General features: G+C 37.3%; 1 protein-coding gene across 1 annotated transcript in view; it reads left to right on the top strand.

The window, feature by feature from the left end:
- LOC127869582 (polycystic kidney disease protein 1-like 2) overlaps window positions 1-14,219 on the top strand; it is a 148,285-nt gene that overhangs the window by 16,483 nt on the left and 117,583 nt on the right. Inside the window, exons 13-15 of the mRNA XM_052412236.1 lie at window positions 1,173-1,285; window positions 1,792-2,040; window positions 2,321-2,491. Of these exons, the coding sequence (XP_052268196.1) occupies window positions 1,173-1,285; window positions 1,792-2,040; window positions 2,321-2,491 (533 nt within the window). The remainder of the gene's footprint in view (window positions 1-1,172; window positions 1,286-1,791; window positions 2,041-2,320; window positions 2,492-14,219) is intronic.

The raw sequence follows: 14,219 nt of genomic DNA, 5'->3' as shown, positions 1-14,219 counted from the left end.
TTTAGGCGCCAATCTGGTTGTGTACTTGTCCGTTTGGAGCATGCCAGGTCGCTGTTCTGGACGGTTTGTGTGGGTGCAGCGTGTTGGCCATGGTGAGTTAGTGGATTTTGCGAACTCAGAAAGTCTCAACACTTTGTCGTTGGTTAAATACTGTCCCTAAGCAGTCTCAGTATGCGTCTGGTAACCTTTGACAATGAGCATGTACTTTTTCGGGATCTTGACTATGATGCAATCTTATTCTTCATGGACCTGTTCTATGTGCTTATCTTTGTAGTGAACTGTTGGTTCGTAGACCTGTGTGATGGTATATGTGAGGTATCGCAAAGATATTGAAATAAGTCTGTTGGAGACAAGGTGTAACTTATGACGCTGTTGACTACCTCTTTCCTTACGACGAAAGTAATCCCGTGCCAATTTATAGAATCCTCAACGCTTAACCAATCTTCTGCCTTTTGGCTGTTGATGTTTCTCTGAAGCCTAGGCTACTGATCTCAGCTAGTGCGATGATGTGGTAACTCTACAGCTCGTGCGTCAGTTCATAGCCTTTTCCATATGCATGAAATGTTCTTACGTTCCATGTTTGTATGGTTGTTGAAATTTGTCGCCAACTGTATCGATGAATTTGCTCTAGTAGCTTCCTTGTCGCATTCACCCTTGAGACTGACGTGGAGTGTTTGCAGTACCAGTAGAACACAACCTTTTTAAAAAGAAAAAATGAAATGACCAAGACTTCAATTTGGTGTTACCTTGGTCATTTTTTGAAAACGAATTCATATTCCGTAAAGATAATGAATGGTGTGTCTGTTAAATGTATCTATAATTAAAAACCAAACAAATTCGCGAATTGTTGCATTCGGTATATTCATGTCTTCGGCTCTCGTAAAATATAAGACAGTTTATAACCTCACTGGTTGTCAACAAGTTAATAAACAGTGGACAGATATGTATATGCAAGCATTTTCAAGAATTGTCCAATGGTTTTACAATTAGATGTGTTTTTTACTACTTCACATGTAGACACAGTATTGGACAACCTTAAGGATATAAAGGTATCGTCTGCTACCGTATCTCTGTCATTACTAAACCGTATGTTTTATTTACATGTTTAACATGTATTATTTCTGGATTATTTTCCCCGCCTTCTCAATGTTGTTAATGTATTTCGATTGTAGAACAAGGTTCAGATGATACATTGCTGAAGAGTAAATTCTGTGCCAACGTCACCAGCGTCAGTTGTCTAGAATGGATACAGAAGAAAGCCGTCTGGGACAAGGACAAGTGCAGGGTACATTCTAACTAATATATATATACATAACGCTAATAATGTTCTAATAGAACCCGGCTCGTATTTACCAGCCCACTCTGCGAATTAAAATAGCAAAATAACATTCTTCTGTCTACAAGTACAAATGTACATGTACATAAGTTACACTTCTGTTGTCGTTGTACGATATTGTGCACATATAATAGTGTGAAGTGCAATATTAAAAAAATAATTTATTCATTATATAACACGGCGGAAATAAAATAGATAATACAAATACATGCATATTAAATGTTAACAAATACTCATTTAAATCGCTTAATTGAATTACCAGATTCATCTATGTTTGGCAGATTCGTGCGTGGAAATGCAAAATTGAAAGTACGCCCAGGTTATATTTGTGTAACAGGACCCACATATATCCTTTAGAAATAAATATACATATCTGTTAGTTGATTCTAATATGGCGTAGGCCACTTAATATGGCATCAAGCACAGAATATTCTGACACATTATTCCCCTTGTAGGTATCTCCGACCTGTACTCGCTCGGTGACGGTGTGCGATTGCGATAATAGGATGCTAGCGAGCGGCGAGCCAATGACTGTCGGGACAACATCTTACGTACCTCTTAGCGAGATTGACTTTGACAACAAGGTTGTCGACGAGCTATCGATTGGGCGCGGACCGGTGATTGGCGTTATTATCGTTTTGGGCTCCTTATATGTTCTCTTCGCTTTATGGGCCTGGCGGGAAGACCAGAAAGATAAATATAAGGTTTGAGACAATATTTTCTTTTTAATAAGATATTTGGCATGAAATCCGAAACACTGAGAACCACAAATATTCTTTATATATTTAAAACCCATCAATTAACTATTAAAACTTGGTGTCCGTCAGGCAACAGTTAGTAGTATGATTGTCAAAAGATTCGTAAATATGCAGTCTGCTGTACTTTGAGTTGCAATGTGCGCATAATTTATGGTTAAAATCGAAAAATGCTTTACCGTTATTGGCCTATACGATGCATACTTGTCATCTTGTCATGTGTCTCTAGTGGTCGTACTCACTCCTAATTGACAACGATATCGCCGACAACGCCTTCTACATAGTGAGCGTGTACACGGGTCTGCGGTCGGCGTCGGGTACGAACTCCAAGGTCGGCTTCATCCTGGTCGGAGAGGACGGGGAAACCGACATCCGCCGATTGGACGACGACTCCCATGTTGTACGTTTATATAAACTGTGACGGAACTAAAATCATCTTGACTTTATTAACGATAGATTTGTCTCAAATTTAAGCGCCATAAATAACCAAGACACTAACAATTTTGAGAAAGATATCGATACGAGTGTTTAAACTATCACTAATTGCTCGTACTTGTGCCTTAACTGTGTATGTAATGTATTGTGTACTTGGTTTTGGTTTGCACATTTCGTGTTACTGCTAGTTTTACAGATTGAATAACGCTTAACAAGTGTTATATTGCGAACCTCCAATTTAACACAACAAATTCACTCGCCAAAGTTTAATGATATTTGGTGTTACAAAAGTTGATGCGAAATGTTATTGTATAACGGTTTATAATCGAAGATGTTAAGATATTAACCCAAATTCTTTTATTAAGCCTTAAATTGATGTAAAATACAAATAGATTTATCGTTATATTTATTGGCATATGATTCGCACGTATTTGGTTATATGTTGTACAGGGATTTGAAAGGGGAAGTGTGCGGACGTTCGTCATGAGCACAAGACGATACCTGGGCGAGCTGATATGTCTGCGCATCTGGCATGATGACAGCGGCGGTAACAACTCCTCCTGGTTTCTCAATAAGGTGGTCGTCACTGATCTAGCTGACCGCGCACGGTAATGTTTTCTGTTCTGACAACTGTACCACGTTGACAAAGTACCCACGCCCTTTAATATGAACATTCGGGATTAAGGAAATTAATATGTTTTTTTTTTTTAAACTTTATTTAGTTTAAATCTTTTTGTTCGAAAATCGAAAAAATAATTTATGCAATTGCATGGCTTTTTACAAATCTATATTTTACTCACTGAATAAAATATTATATAAATCATCACAGGGCCCCGTACAAATGTTCGGTCTGAAAATAAATCATTATTAAATAACAGTGAAAAAGAATGTCGGTGACAATAAACCCGTTAGGTGCATTGTCCTCATAGATCCATTACAAACTAAATAACGCAACACAAAAAAATACATATCAAAATTTTAGCGAAATCGGAATGACTACAGTATGTAAATGCGTATAAATAAATTCATTCCACAGCTTGACACTATTAATATCAACGTTAATTTAAAGTTGCACTGCCTACATCAATACAAAGCTGGTTTACCTTAAATTAAGGTTCATGACATATGGACAAAAATTATTGATTTATTTTCGATGCTTCAAGTAAATTACGCTTCGCTATCATGAATTTGGGACTTCATGTACGTGTTTTTTTTGTAAATACAGGTATACAATAAACGCCAAATTATTATAGACGCCGGGCTCCAGCGCACGGACATTTAACATAACGTACAAAGCTGATTTACATTACATTACGGTTCATCACATATGGACAAAAAAAAATTGATTTATTTTCGATGCTTCAAGTAAATTATGCCTCGCTTTCAATGAATTTGGGACTTCATGTATGTGTTTTTTGTAAATACAGGTATACCATAAACGCCAAATTATTATTGACGCCGGGCTCAAGCGCATGGACATTTAACATAACGTGCCTTTTGTTTTTTGAAGGTACATATTTGTGTGCAATCGTTGGTTTGACTATGACACCGGAGACAAAAAGGTGGACCGGTTATTGACGGCGACGAGCCACCACCGCTCCTTCACGGAATTTATCTCGTACACTGTCGCCGAGCAACACCTCTGGTTCTCCGTATTTCTGCGACCGATACGGAGCAACTTTACACGTGTACAGCGTTTGTCGTGCCTGCTTGGAATGATGTGCATCACAATGATTGTCAGCACTATGGTTATTCGAACTCCAAACGAAAACACGCGTATTAACGAAGTGAAGATAGGCCCTTTCCGGTTCTCGCTGGAAAATGTACAAGCGGCTTTAATATCATTAGCAGTAGGTACTGTAGTGGTTACCATCGCTTCCTTCTTTTTCACAAATGCTGAAAACAATGAAAACAAACGACATCGGTCCTGGGTTCTTGACAACTACAGAAAGGCGAACGCAAGGTTTAAGTTCGACCCTTCGATCGTGGGTCGCGAATTTGCGCCTCCGGCGGAAGACGCGCTACAATACAATTATATCTTCCTTCCGCATGTCTGCATCTACGTGGGCTGGACGATACTGGTGATGTCGGTGGTTGTTGCGAGTTCCCTCATAGTGCTGTACAGTGAGTCCTGGAAACTGATGAAGTCAGAAGATTGGATGACAAGTTTCTTCATCTCTTGCCTATGCTCCATGTTTGTGACTGAAGTGATCAAGGTACTTTATTATGTCTGTTACACGTGGGCACGCTTTCTTAACATTTGCATACAGTAGAAATCTGTGAACCAAAGTAATTTGCATTGAAGGATTTTGTATATATATGAAGTTCTATTTATTGTTTAGTACAAATTAAACATTGATTAGCTAAAATTTGTTAATGCTTATTAAAATTAAGTTGATTCAAAATACCTTCTTTGTCTGACTAAATTATTAATCATTACATATATTTAGCTTCAATACATAAATGGTGACGAAAATTTCACTCATAGCCACAATAATTCACTCTTAATTCCATTATTTAAATATAGTTCAAAAACGACATACAGTGTACACATGATTTACATGAATGCGGCGATATATAAGTATAAATTTACATTTTGATTTAGTAAGGTGAATTAACGTGCTTGCTCCTGTGATGTAAAACAAACAACCTTCAAACTCACAATTGTGTTATATATTTGGTTCGAAGGTGGTGTGTTTCATGTTGGTGTACGCCATGATGTGTCCGAGAGCGTACGAGCCACCTGATCCCGAGATTGACATTGACAGCCTGGAAGAGATCACGAAGCGAAACTCCGCCACATTGAACATAGGACCGCGTAAGAATACTGTTTGATTGTGTCTAATTTCAGGTCATATAGACCATGTGACTGGTAATTTGTGGTAGCCATAGGTAGTTGTTTCCTCTACCTCCACGCAATATTTGACTTCACATCTTAACAAGTGTATGTGTTGCTGGACGGACATTTATGGTTATTTCGTCAAAAACCCCATACGTTGTCCCACTCTATACATGAATACATGTATGTTATAATTTCATAAACACGCAGGTATGTGTTACCATAAATGCAGAGACTGATCGATATTACATCAATTACAACTGTATAACAATTCAAAATAATATGTTACGACGAAAATACAAGTATTAAATACAACCCAAAAATACAAACGAAATATTAAATTAGCAAATCGATTTTGAAAGTTCAGATTTGCCTTTATATTCTTATTTTTTTATTTTATTTTTAATTTATGATTTTATATCATAAACACGTACATGTTACCACATTGAAACACATTTAAACAAGAGCACCGCATAACGGGTGCCCCGTTCGGCTGCGAAAGCTTGTCAGATTTTTTTAGAGGTCACAGTGACCTTGACCTTTGACCTAGTGACCAAAAAATGGGTGTGGCGTGTAGAACTCATCAAGGTGCATCTACATATGAAGTTTCAAAGTTGTAGGTGGAAGCACTTTGATTTTAGAGCCAATGTTAAGGTTTTAGCACGACGCCTATGGCGGGCGGCGAACGACGAGCTGGCTATGACAATACCTCGAGTTTTCTCCGAAAACAGCCGAGCTAAAAATGACATTTGACAGAGGTTCCTGTACTTAGTAACAGTTGAGTAAATCGAGTGCTTTAGCGTTTTTATCAGCTCACTTTAATAAAACCGTGTGAATAGCAATCCACTACTCTACCGATTGAATACTAACTTATCATGAACGTGTAACTACGAGACTGCAATTAAATTAAATCTATGTAGCCCGATTATAATACGTTATGCTTGATTTAGTGTATTTCATAAATACTACAAAAAGATTTCCAGCAGTTCATAAAAACATATTTTTATTTGATAAATATATTGAGCCAATTGTTATTCAGCTAGAAAGTCTTTATAACAGAGGGGGTAATCACGTGATAGTCAAGATGGCGACGTCCATACCGAGACGGTTATTTTTCGCCGTTTTATATCCTCCATTACTTCTGTTTATTTTTTAAATGACGCTCACACTCCAGCCATATCAGTAAAAAGGTGATTAGCGTTTATTTCGTATTAAAATTCGCTTTATATCTCGACTTTACTCCACGCAAATTTTCTTAGTGGAGCCTAATTAGTTCATCCGCTAAGAAATTTCGCACAGAGTTAAGTCGAGATATAGAGCGAATATTACTATGAAATAAAAGCCAGTAACTTTCTTCCTAATATGGCTGGAAAGTGAGCGGAATATAACAAAGTATTACAAGTAATACAGGGTATAAAACGACCATGTTAAAGCCTGAATAGCTAATACCCTTTTCCACGCAATTTGACGCCATTGAACCTTGTAAGATTACATGTATATCATTTTCCTCGTTAATATTATTTTGCTAATGTAAAAACAACAAGTTAATGTCCTTTTCCAATCAAATTACATAATTTGACCTTGTAACAGAACCACTGCACGTTTCAGACCGTTTGCCACAAAAATTTCAAAAATGACACCACTCGTTAAATCATTTAAAAAAATCAATCATTATAAATGTAAGACACTTTCAATAATTGCTTCGCCACAGACTTTCAGGGAGTATTGCCGCTTCCCAAGATACCGGACGAGAAGACTCTGATGAACAACCAGATCAATCGCATCCGTAACCATCAGCTAATAAAGATTCTGTTCCAGCTGGTCGTCTACAGCGGTCTCCTGTACATCGTGTACAAGATCAGCTACGAAAGTCGTGATCCCAGATCATTCTACCTAAAGAACCACGTCAGCGAAATGTTTACTTTTAAAACAGTGCGTACCTTTGAGCGTTAATGAAATAATTCAATTGAAATATTTTGCACAGTTGTGCGTTATAGACTTTGCTGAGTTGGTTGGTATTGTTTTTAAATAGTGTTAAAACTGCAATATTGTTTTAAATTGCGTTATAAAGATGCGGAAGTAATTTGATGCTTATTTTTCCTAGGTGACTGACCTTAAATCATATACCACATGGCTTGACGAACAATTCATTAACAACTACTTCTCTAAGACCTACTATGGCGCCAGCCCAGATACAGAAACGCGACCATATACGGAAGATCTCGTAAATTTCCGTGTCGGTCCAGCGCGTCTTCGTCAGTTAAGAATCACACCAGGTAAGATCTATTACAATTTAATAAAGTGATAGATATGCTAGTACATCGATGCTTTATATCTATAAAGGCTTTCCAAAAAATGTAAAAGTAACACATGATTAAATGACATTTTTTTCAGAACCCTGTATAGGACCATTAGCCACCAAAACAGTATGCCACAATCGATTTGTCGAGAAAAAGAAACAAACACACGACTTTTGCAAGGGTTGGGTCCTTCTCCCTTGTCCAGAGACGGAAAAATCCACTTCACTTACATCGACGGCCTGGCTGTACAAGTCCTCAGACGAGGTTTGGGGATTTACCACAATCGCGGATTATAATTCATACGGGGGTGGTGGATATTTCATGAAACTGGACGTCAACAGCGACGTAAGCAAGAAGATTTTTAGAGAACTGAAAGAAAACAATTGGTTTGATAACATGACAAGGGCTGTTATACTGGAGTTTTCTCTGTTCAATGCAAACGCCAATCTTTTTGTGTACGCAAAATTTGTCGCTGAATTTCCCGAAATGGGAGGATTTTTGCCGTATTCCACAGTCAGCGTTTTCCGACTATTTCTGCATTCTGGACCAGATGGGGATTTTATTATGATTCTCGAGTTGGTATTCGTACTTATAATGTTCTTCGCGACACTCGGCATCGCCTATCAGATATTCACGGACCCGAAGACGTTTATCAAATCGATTTGGAACATTCTGGACATTTTGGCACTCATAATGAGCTATGTGTCGACTACTATGTTTGTGATAAAACTAGGTATCATTACGAAAACAATTAAAGTGTTCCGAGAAGACAAAAATGAGTACATTGGATTTGAAAACTTGGAATTCTACGATTACTTCACGAATGCCACATTCGGGATTCTGGTGTTCATTCTGTCTGTTCGCATTTCAAGGATTTTGGGATACAGTGGGAAAATAAACGAAATGGCTGCTGTGATTTGCAATGCGGCGGACGATCTGCTTGGTTTTCTTTGCATATTCAGTATCGCCACGTTGGGGTACGTCATCTGTGGAACTATGTTGTTCGGACGAGACGAAGGTAGATTTAAAACCGTTTACGAGTCCTTCGGAACGATTACAGAAACTTTCATCGGCAAGAATAAAGTGACGGATATAATAAAGTCACAGCCAATCTATGCAGAGATTTACTATGCCACGTTTCTTCTACTCGTCCTGATGACGTTAATCACGATAGCTGCTGCCATCCTTAACTTCAGTATCGCAGACGTGAGAGAGGAGACGGCGAAGCTGGCTCCCACAAACATTATGGAGTTGATTTGGGACCGGATTGTGGTTCTTGCTGGCAAATTGCAGGCACCCAAAAAGGCGAAAAGTGGGTGCATTTTGTTCTTTATAAGAGAATGGATAGATGTATTTGTACTTACACAAGCAAGAAATAGGTTATAGTTCTTATCCAAAGGAGTATTTGCATTTCTGTAACCTTTCGGTATCATTATGCCGCCTTTAAGTGATAACATCATCAAACTCCCACGGTCAATTAATTACAGTACTCCCAAATCGTAATATATCTAACGAGATAAGCTAATCAACAGCTGGTGTATAAATATATGAGTCATGTTCTGCGAAAAACTGGGCATAATTCATGTGCGTAAAGTATCGTCCCAGATTAGCCTGTGCAGTCCGCACAGGCTAATCAGGGACGGCACTTTCCGCTTGTATGGTATTTAAGTTTCAAGGAAGTCGCTCCTTACCGAAAATAAAGTTTAGGTGGAAAGTGTCGTCCCTGATTAGCCTGTGAGGATTGCACAGGCTAATCTGGGACGACACTTTACGCAAATGCATTATAACCAGTTTTCTCAGAACGCGACACATATGATGACAGCCACTGTGTTCTTTTCCAGAAGCTTCAGTTGTGCGACGCGATTCTGAAAGCGAGCTTCGAGAGATTCTGGCAGACCTGCATCTGTTCATCAGAAACTTGAAAGTGAGGAGAAAGCCCAGCGTTTGTTAGATGTTGTGCTTTGTTAGGGGACAAAAATCGTCCGTGTTTATCCACAAGGTCCTATCACCAAACATGAAGAAAAAACATGTAAAATGCTCCGGGACAATATGTCACTATTCATAAATTAAAGAAGGGTCGGGACGTTAAGACGTTTACACCTGTTTTACGAAACATAACTTAGGCTTCTTCTCATCGAAGAATGTTGACACAATTTGATGCCCACAATTCCGCTAGCTTGTATATATCAAAATGTCTCAAATATTTAAATAAAGTATCCCGCAATCGAATCTTTGAGCATGATGATAGCATATTCATAAGTTAAACTGTGTCAAACACGTAGAGGAGACAAAACAAATTGTAACACTTTGGGAGACGTTGTTCATGTCCTGATATGTTCACTTTCAATCTATGGAATTTGACTACACTGTCAACTTTGAAGACTATACTGTCAAATTTGTACACATATAACGGATGTTTTTTATGCCCCCGGAAGGGTGGCATACAGCAGTTGAACTGTCTGTCCGTCAGTCCGTCCGTCCGTCCGTCCGTCCGAAAACTTTAACAGTGCCCATAACTTTTGCAATATTGAAGAAAGCAACTTGATATTTGGCATGCATTTGTATCTCATAGAGCTGCGCATTTTGAGTGGTAGAAGGTCAAGGTCATCCTTTAAGGTCAAAGGTCAAAAAAACAAATCCAGGGGAAGAAACAAGCTTTAAAGGGAGATAATTTGTAATTATCATTTGGCAGGTACATATAATTGTTACAAGGGAAGATATTTTTTTATTATATCCTTAAAAAAAAATATTACTTCCCTTGTAAAAAGTATATGTACCTGCCAAATGATAAAAAAAAGTGGCGCAGTAGGGGGCATTGTGCAACTGACGAACACATCTCTTGTTTTTTCCAAGAGACGTATGTGTTCATTAAAAGTATCAATTCAACGACATATTTAAATATATCCATTGGCCAAGTTTCAGCGAAATATGTAAGGCATCTATCATAAGAAGTGCATAATTGTTTTTGTTACAGAAAGCCAATAGGTATCGACTGACTGATCACGAAGAGGAAATGCCTGTCGTTCACACACAAAACAATGTCAGAAAAACTAATACGTCTGGAAAGTGACGAGTGAAACAGAGATTCTAGAGTTCGTGGAAATAAATAATACAATACAATATTGCTGTATGCTTGGTTGCAATGAACTTTATATTGTTCTTCTGTACTCTTTTATTTATTTCATATTATAATGTTGTACCAATACAAAGGAATTAACTTTTTAAATTAAAGATAGGACGATGCTTAAATGCGCGCTGTACTCCCTTGAATATGAAATTGTGTTCAATGTCATAAGACATATTTTAATGCAAGTATTTTACGCGTTTTCTGTATTTTTTTAATGTGCATAATGATTGTCACAACTACTGTGGCGACTCTGTAGCCAGGTTATTATCAAACACGTCGAAAATTAGATGAAATACTGTAATGATTATAAAATGACGTACACATATAATATTGTTGGCTTTTATAACGGACTTAAATTGCATCGCCTTCTTGTCAAAACGAAAATTAGACGTTCACACGCTTGCTTTAAAACGATTTAGCACATGTAATAAAATTGCTTAATACTTTAACCTGGCTGTTCTAATTATTTGCCACAGCGAGAGAAAACTTTTTGACGCATGGAAGAGAATGTCCGCTACTAAATGACGGCATTTTTTTAACAATTGCATACTCAGGGTGCATGATCACTTAGCTCTGTGGGGTTCACAATTGAACTGTTATGGATGTAAACACACCATTAAGTGGTGCTTTTTTCAAATAACGTTTCAAAACATGTTTTAAGAATTTCAACCAGTGCATAAAAAACAGTGTTTTATGCTGCTTATTACAATGTAAAATACAGCAGAATTACTTTATTTAGTAAGCCTGTGTTATTGGCTAAACATTCGATATGTACAACATTTATTTACAAGGTGATGCAGCACGCAACGTGAAATTTTGGCACCGATATCAGGCGTATTAAAGGATTTATTCTTTACTATTACGTATTAAAGGATTTATTCTTCAATCTAAGATATCAGCACAAACTTCAAGAAAACTGTCTTTTATGCAGATTTTCGGAAATATATTTCAATAACTTGAGATATTTGCAAAAGTAAAGTTCTCTACAATATGTTTACAGTCCGTCCAGCTCGTGAGTAAATCCCTGAAAACCCCGTTGATTCTGCATCATGATACTGACATTAACAATTGCATATTGGTAGGTATTTGTCAAATTACAAATGTATAATTTAATTTTGTAACTCGTTACAAATATGCAGCAACTTACGTGTAAAGCGTGTGCTTCTTTTAATCACTGGGTAGCTTCTATGTGTCGTTACTTAATAAAAGTGAATCGTATATTCATGTGTGAACATGAAAATGAATCCATTTTATACCATATTTATTCGAATATATTTTTCTTTGCTTTTTAGATTGGAATGCACTCAGTCAAATTAACTCTTGTTATTCTGGTTAATGCATATACAATGGACAATTGAACAAGACGATTAAGCAAAAGGCACTTACCACATTTCGAAGCATGAAATAACATGATGTTGGTCAAAATGCGGCTAGAACATGTGAAATATGAATTCATACAAGAAAGACATTTATAGAAAGCTTCAAACGGGCGCAGTTCAACAATTGATAATAGCGACACAAGTAAAACAATATAACGATTGCTCGTTTCTGCGAATAAATTATTGAGTTATTTATCACTTATATACCGTAACTAGATTGAATCACCACGATCATTAAAGCATGCACATGCATCGTGACATGTTAATGTTTATGATGTTAGTTGCATTATGGTATTAATTTTAAGCATTCCTTTGTAAGGAGCACTTATTAGCCCGTATGGCTTTATTTAGAATAATTAGAGCCGTCATCCATTCAAACACAATCACATGCAATTCAAGCCAGAGGTTTTTTTTGACAAATAAAATAAATCAAACAATTCCACTTTGTAATAAAAAAGGGCCTAGCACATCATGCAATTTCATTAAATAATGGGTTTATATTTTACTTTATTATATGTTAGTACAATCGAATGGGAAAACACAACGGAATTAATGTTTGAAAACCAACACACTGAATAAAGCAAAAATCTAAAATCTACGGTACAATGGCATGAAATCAGGCCCCGTGTTCACAAAACATTTTTTGCAATCGAAAATCAATTTTGCTTGTCATTGAAAATGGATTTCCATTGTAATTGATAGGCAAAAATGAAAATGGATGTCAGTTAAAATCGATTTTCGATTGCAAAATCGTTTTGTGAACGCGGGGCCTGGATGGTAGAACGCGAAATCATAATTTACGAAGTTCAACGTTAAATCAAAAATCGATATCGCGAAATTAATACCACGATATCGCATCTAAATCATATAGTGTCTCGCGTTCTTTACTTTGTATTTCTAAAAGATCGGATGCAAGAATACAATTTGATATTGCTACATATTTTCACGACTTTCGAATTGTCTTGTCGCACTTTCTTTTCACATAAGAATCTCTCAGCATCAAATCGGGATTTCGCATTGTTCACTTTTGCGTTTTCACATCTCACATTCTCGCATCGTTATCTTGTCCCAGCGAATCGCGGTTTCTCGTTCTCGCAATTGTAAGGCGTTCTTCTGCTGTTCCCATGCTTTTTCTATGTTTTCGTTTTCATTTCTGGTCTCCTCTAGCCTGTTCTTATTGCTTCACATATCTCTTTTTGGTCTTACTCTTCTTCATCTTTCAATCGTCCTACAACCAGTCTTGGTTTGACGTTGTTGTGGTTCCTATGGGCGCTGATGCGCAGTTAAATGCGGGTCATCACTAAGTAGTGGTCACTATTTATATCATCTCCTCTATGTGCTCACGCGTTCAATACTGATGATCTCCACTGAAAGTTGATCAAAAGATTATCTATCTGGTTCTTGCTCTTGTCAGCTAATACCCGTATTGTCTTTATATGTTCATGTAATTACAATACCGTTTATATAGTACAACTCACACAGTTGTTCTCCATTTTCATTTATTTTGTATTTCAAATCAATGCATTCCCATCGTTCTCTCATACCCACTATGTTAAATTCCAACTTAAGCATTTCGGTCTCCCAAGATAATAATAATGTCATTCGTGTTGCTTTCGTATATTTGATATAGTTCTTCGTATAATCATTCATTTTCAGCATATTCGTTTTCGTTGTGAGGAGCGTTCACTTGGATGAAGATCACTCCCCGATATTTTAAGTAGAACCTTGGTGTAACGATTTCTTATTTATGTGTCCATTCGAGAAACGACTTCACATATAATGATGGCAACAACTTCATGTAGTTCCCACTTGCAATCAGAGACTGTCCCGGAGACATTTTCAACGTGCTCAATCCTGTCCATTTGAACTCGCTTTTTGCAAGTATGCCCAATCGGAAGCCTTCCATCTCACTCGCGATCTGTGCGATTGCTCAATTTCTATGTATATTTATCTAATACTCCAGTGGCATATGGTGAACCTGTTTGTGGGTATTAAAAGTGATTTGGTCGGGCTCTTAGATTCCACAAGGCTTTAATTCATCGCCGTTA

The sequence above is a fragment of the Dreissena polymorpha genome, chromosome 2, assembly GCF_020536995.1.
Source record: "Dreissena polymorpha isolate Duluth1 chromosome 2, UMN_Dpol_1.0, whole genome shotgun sequence".
Taxonomy (NCBI): Eukaryota; Metazoa; Mollusca; class Bivalvia; order Myida; family Dreissenidae; genus Dreissena; species Dreissena polymorpha.
This window is presented reverse-complemented; position numbering and strand designations above follow the sequence as displayed.